The 6,718-nt window shown below is 40.4% G+C and overlaps 1 protein-coding gene across 1 annotated transcript; it reads left to right on the top strand.

Moving 5' to 3' along the window:
* Window positions 1-1,753: 1,753 nt before the first annotated feature.
* On the top strand, window positions 1,754-4,397 carry PAAG_09053 (serine/threonine-protein kinase ste20; the record flags this gene model as incomplete). Its single annotated transcript, XM_002788988.2, has 5 exons — window positions 1,754-2,185; window positions 2,292-3,668; window positions 3,735-3,834; window positions 3,889-4,223; window positions 4,293-4,397. The coding sequence occupies 5 exons, from the start codon at window positions 1,754-1,756 to the stop codon at window positions 4,395-4,397; spliced, it is 2,349 nt and encodes a 782-aa protein (XP_002789034.2).
* Window positions 4,398-6,718: the final 2,321 nt, after the last annotated feature.

Below are 6,718 nucleotides of genomic sequence, written 5' to 3'. Positions count from 1 at the left end.
TATAAAAATATTTTTAAAATTAAAATAAATAAATTAAATTTTTAATATATTATTTAAATTAAAAAAACTTTTTTAACTTTATAAATAAAATTAAGTAAATATTAAAGTTTAATTATTATATAAAAAAAATTAATTAAATATAAAAATTTTATATTTTAATAGTAATTTATTATATTAATATTAAATTATTTTTTTAAAAATTTTATATTTTTTATTTTTAATTTATTTTTATTTATTAAATATTTTTTAATAATTATTAATTTTATTTTAAAAATTATTAATTAATTAATTTATATTATTATTTTTTAACTTAAAAATATAATAATTTTTAAGTTAAAAATTTTTAAATATTTTAAATTGCAACTTGTATACATATATTATATTTGAAAATATATTATTATTATTAAATAGCAGATTCTAATGTTTTATATTAGGTAATTATCATAGTCACTCACTATATACGTCAATAATGGAAGAATAACAACAACAATAGCAAATGGTTTTGTGGAAGCATTGTAAGTATATTTGCGTTTGTTACTGGTACTGTACTGTAAAGCCAGCTACAACTAGTCTTTTTGCTGGTTCTTTCTTTTCTTTTCTTTTTCTTTTTCTTTTTCTTTTCTTTTTTTTTTTTTTTCCTTTTTTTTCTCTTTTCTTTCTTTTTATTTTCATTGTTCCTTTTTGATACTAGATACTACTACCCTTTTGCCCTACCAGCCCGAACACCAACCAACAACCAACCACCCGTATCAACCCGTCCTCCTCTCTCTATTCACCAACAACCATTTTACCATCTTATTCTTATTATCTTAGCTACCATCTACCATCTATCATCTATCATCACCTATCCACCATATACAGACTACCTCTATACCCATTAACCGCCCCCTTCTTCACCCATTCCCCAAACTTGTTATGTATGTAACCCTGCGCTGTCCCCCTCCCCTCCGCTTCACTTCCCATCATGCCATGCTTATCCACCGCCCGCTGATGGTAGTCTCTCATCCCGAATCCCGAATCCGCTCTCTCCTCTGTTCCCCTTCTTCTTCCTCTTCTTCCAACAACCAACACAAGCCAACCCCAACTAACTCTTCTAACTGCCAACTAGCCCAACTTCATTCACACTTAGGAGTAGCTGCCCTCTTACCTGTTTTCTTTCATCCGTTGTTGCTTGGCTTGTGACGTCCTATTTTCGTCCACCATCCCTTCCCGCCAATTGTGATCACTTCTCTCGATCTTTTTGGCGCCCTCACTTCCACCACCTGTTCCTCCTCTCCCTCCTCTCTTCCATTCCTGGCGCTTCAAGCGATCCCTACGGCGTACCCAGGGACCGATTTACCACCCAGAAGGGGATATGGAACCAGCGAACGTCCCCTCTCAACCAAGACCGACCTCCATCCACTAAACTCCACAACCACCTTTCTGTAGTATCCTTCAGTTCCTGGTCGCTCAGGAAACAGTCAAGCGCAATTTCGCTTCAGAGACCCCCTTCTACTCCTATCTATCCCCGCTCCCACGTTGGTTCAGCCGTGAACATCTCCGCACCAAATCCAGCGCCTCTGGTTACTCCTCTCTCGACCAACACAGCGTCCGCCACTCGCCAGTCCTGAGCAATACTTCTTCTGCAACTGATCTTGATGCATCTACGTCCACCTTCTACTCGTCTCACTCCTGACTTTAATATAACACCCATCTTCTGTTTACTGACCAAAGTTCCGATGACCTAATCAGCAGCCCCTTCGACGCGAGGACCATGTTTAACGCCCGTGATTCTTCAAACCAAGTTGAGTTGCCACAGCCCGCCGACCGCCCGACACCCCTCCACTCGTACACCACTGAGTCCGATTCCCGTGCCGCAAAGCCTCCATTAAGACAGTCGGCAAGTTTCACGGCCTGCCATCCATCCATGGATTCATTCCCTTCACCTCCTCCTGAGGATAATACAAACACTTCATCCTCGAAGCGCAATTCAGTCGATGGTGGTGGAGGTGGAGGGGGGGGAGTAGCGGCCGGGGCTGGCGGCGGCGGCGGGGGGGGTAGATTAAGTTTGAGTAGACGCAAGGCAGGATTTTCCAACTTCATGAATACCATGTTGGGTTGCCCCCGAAACATTAAAATATCAGCACCTGAAAACCCTGTCCACGTCACCCATGTTGGATATGATAACGAGACCGGTCAATTTACGGTACGTGAATATCTTCTTTTTCCTCCCAGACCTTCCCTTTGTGTCCCGAGTTCCCTCCTCCCGCTCCCCACAACAAAACTAACTAATCTCGTTGGTACTGTTTTAGGGTTTGCCCAAGGACTGGCAACGCATGCTCCAGGAGAGCGGTATTTCGAAGAAGGAGCAGGAACAGCACCCGCAGACTATGGTGGATATTATGAAATTCTATGAGAAAAGCGCTGCAGGCAGGGACGATGATGATGTTTGGCACAAATTCGGCCATGCAATGCCTTACGAGCAAACAGACCCCGGGCCCGGCTCAAAACACCTTCCTGCTGCGTTGAGCCCAGCTGCTTATTCACTAATGTCCACCATTAACTCCCCTCCTACTAGCCCTCGTTTCCCTCAGAACCACGAAGGGAGCTTCGAAAACCCAAGAGCACCACCACCAATCCCTCGTTCAGCTTCAAGTGGCAACCCTTTATCCCCCAGTAAAGCATCCCCCTTCGCTAGCAGAGTACCAAACCGTGCGGCTCCAAAACCTCCAGGTGGAGCGCCAACCAATAATAACCTTGTTCCTGTGCGACCTGCCCCTCCACCCCCTGTTTTAAAGGATGGCATAGCTGGATCGCATAGATCGGCTCAGGAGGCCATTGTGCCACAGTTTGTTGGCCATTCAATTCCAGAATCTTCACAATTTCCCCCAGAGAATCGCCCTAGTCGGTCCAATTCAAATGCCAATGATACAGGCCCTGCAAGAAATGCACCTGCTCCAGTCCACGTCACCTCTCCAGCTCAATACCAACAGCTACAAGAACAGGCTATTACCGCTGCTCAACATGCCATCTCCAGCAAACAGCTTGAGCGCACAAGAAGCCAACGCCAGCATCAGCAGCAACCGCCATCGCCGCCACCGCCCGCTCTGCAGTTCCAACCTGTCTCTCCAAGTCAACAACACCAGCAATCTTCCCCTCCTCTTCTCTCAGATTCGTCGAGGCTAGACCATCAACAGTTAATCCCGCCTACACCTCAACAACAGTTTTCTCAGAGGCCACCAGCCTCCCAGCAAGGGCTCCATCAACAAGGTCACCTTGGTCCATCTCCCCGCCCGCGACAGCGATCACGTCAAAGCAATGGTATTGATATTAGAGCCCGCCTAAATGCCATATGCACAGCCGGAGATCCAACCCGCAAGTATAGGAACCTGAATAAAATTGGCCAGGGTGCCTCAGGCGGTGTATTCACGGCTTATGAAAATGGCACCAACAAATGCGTCGCAATCAAGCAAATGAACCTCGAGCTTCAGCCAAAGAAAGACCTTATCATAAATGAGATTCTGGTCATGAAGGACAGCAAACACAAGAATATTGTCAACTTCATGGACAGCTTCCTACATGGCGGTGATCTCTGGGTAGTGATGGAATACATGGAAGGTGGTAGTTTAACAGACGTTGTCACATTTAACATCATGACTGAAGGCCAAATTGCTGCTATTTGTAGAGAGGTATGCTTTTTCTCTTTCATTCTTGACCAGCATCAACCATTGCTTCATTGTACTAATAAAATTCAGACCCTAAATGGCTTACAGCACCTTCATTCAAAGGGCGTCATTCACCGAGATATTAAATCAGATAACATCCTTTTGTCATTGAATGGCAACATCAAGCTGAGTATGTGCTGCCCTTCTGCATTAATACGACACCCGTCACTGACAAACTAACCAGCCGACTTCGGTTTTTGTGCTCAAATCAACGATTCCCAAAATAAACGGAACACCATGGTCGGAACTCCGTACTGGATGGCTCCCGAAGTCGTTACACGAAAGGAATACGGACGCAAAGTTGATATTTGGAGCTTGGGTATTATGGCGATTGAAATGATAGAGGGGGAACCACCATACCTTACTGAATCGCCCTTACGTGCTCTCTACCTTATCGCGACCAATGGCACCCCGACTATCAAAGACGAACACAACCTATCCCCAGTTTTCCGAGAATTCCTGCACTTCGCCTTAAGGGTTGACCCCGAGAAACGAGCGTCTGCTCATGACTTACTAAAGGTGTGTGATTTTCCTTGCGATGACGGGCGGGTGCCTGTTGTCCTCTATTTGCTAACTTCCTCCGTGTAGCATAACTTCATGTCGCTATGCGAGCCTCTTCCCAGCCTTGCACCTCTAGTAAGAGCAGCCCGAATCAGCAGGGCCCAGGAAAAGGCCCAAAAAAGCAACGGCTGAGTCATGCTCTCCCATCTGTCCAGCTCTTTACATCTCTGGTAAAATATAAAACAGTGGAGCTTCTTGTTCTTCGCTGCTTGCATCCGATACCCCCACTTCCTTGTTTTCTACCCTTTTCCTATTCCATTCCCCGTTATGCTGTTTGTTTCTGGCCTCACTATTTAAGATGGGGGGCAGGCCATCGATTTTTAAGTTTTATCCCCCCAAACTGTGCAAGTCATATTTGCCCCCTTATATCATTTCGCTCCTCTGATATCTACTACATGTTACCCAAATATAGAGTGCTCTGATCTAAAACTATATTATTCCTTATTTAGTTTACAAGTTTTTACTGTCTATGTCTTGTTCTTATTTTGATTTTGATCTTTATTTCCCCCATTTGAAAGAAACTACCCATGATTTGACATTATTTATTGACAATAATATGCTAGAATGTTAGTGGTATATGAACGTGTATCCCTATTTTATGTTCCGCCGGTCACAAATTTCCTTTTAATTTCCACCTTATTTCTACTTCGGTCAACTTTCACCCACTGTCCATTGTCATTCTCGGTGCAACCCTTGATCTCGGCCGCAGAACGGATGGTCCGTTTTCCTCTCTCTGCTCCCCTCCCCTCTCAGCTCACCTGACCTCAGTACCTAGTAGTCTTCAATACAACTTGGCAATATTCACAATCCGTTATTACTACCACTGCTGCTGCTGCTGCTGCTGCTGCTCCTACTACTACTACTACTACTACTACTACTACTACTATTATTATTATTATTATTATCTTAGAGCTTCATGTGTAGCTGTTTATGTATCCAATATCACCCTCCAGTTTATTAAAAGACCCAGGTGGATAGCTCTAGATAGCTTTAAAAATGAGAACGTTAATCAGCCACCATGCAAAGATACATATATATAACGATACAACTGATTGCTTGATTTAATTGACCTTTGAGTATCTAGTTGTTATTTTATAAATAGACACTGTATACCACCTGGAACCTGCAGCTATATAAGTTCCGACATTTTTGTTTTTATAACATGTAATGAATGTATTTAACTCCCTCTAGTAGTACTTATATAATTTCATTCAATATACGATTATTAAATGCTATGGAAAACTAATATGTGAAAGCCCTTGAAATTTTCAGTTGTACGCAGCCTAGCACGTAAACCACATTTAGTGGAGATTAGCTTGATGAGATCAGTCGACCTCGCTAAAAGGCTTGGCCGACCTCCCCACATGACTACACATTCAAATTTGTGGGATGGTTGGATTTCCATTGGTGGGAGGACTGGTCAGCTAACTAATATACGCGTACATCACGTGAGGTGGTGTGGCTACTGGGCGGTCATGCCCAACACCCCCCCACGCACCAACAGGTGAGATATCTTTGCATAGTCAAAGCTAGCTATTCTATCCCAGAATTTAACTGTAACATGCTATATATAAAATGTTTAAACACAGCTGTATCTAAAGGCTAATCCTGTCCATCATCATTTTTTTCATGAGAACACAGTTGAATTGTTAAATTGAACACTTGACTGCCATTATTGCATCTTTATAATTATAAAATTAATTGATATAATTGATCACTTTAAACATATAATGGATATTATTTTTCAAGTCTTGTTCAACAATCTTATAGATAAAGCTTTATGATGTGTGAATTGCAGTAAATGTGACATTATTTAAAACATAAATGATAAAATAGGATGAAGTGATTGAGAATAGTTTGAATCTAAAGTCTTAATCTTTTAACTTTATGAATGATAATAAATTAACAGTAAGATTTGAAATTTAGTAAATGTCTTGAATCATGATATTTCTCTTTTCTAATTGTAAAAGAATATTTTATATATTTTTGATCTGTTTCTGATCATTGTTAGTCATGTTCACTTTAAAATTCTTTTTGAATGACTTTAAATATACTATCAGATATCTTCACTACTTATATAAAAACTAAAATTAGTATTAAGATATCATTGAAACTTTGATGATATTTCAAATGAAATAGATAGAGTAATTACAGAGTTGATATTAGATTAAGAGATAAAAAGATTTATTATTTTATCAATAAAGTTATTATTTTTATTTTTATTTTTATTTTTATTTCTATTATTCTTTGATTTTTATTTATTACTATTCTTATTAATATTTTTAATAATTTTATTCTTATTTACTTCTTTTTATTAATCAGTCACTAATTCTGAGTGTTGATACTAGCAGATCTTGTTTATATACTTTGTATAATTATAAATATTGCACTTCAAGACAGAAGATAATGTATTGAACTGCTTATCATCATCATCTATGATGATGATATTTATT

Source organism: Paracoccidioides lutzii, assembly GCF_000150705.2.
Source record: "Paracoccidioides lutzii Pb01 unplaced genomic scaffold supercont2.67, whole genome shotgun sequence".
Lineage (NCBI taxonomy): Eukaryota > Fungi > Ascomycota > Eurotiomycetes > Onygenales > Ajellomycetaceae > Paracoccidioides > Paracoccidioides lutzii.
This window is presented reverse-complemented; position numbering and strand designations above follow the sequence as displayed.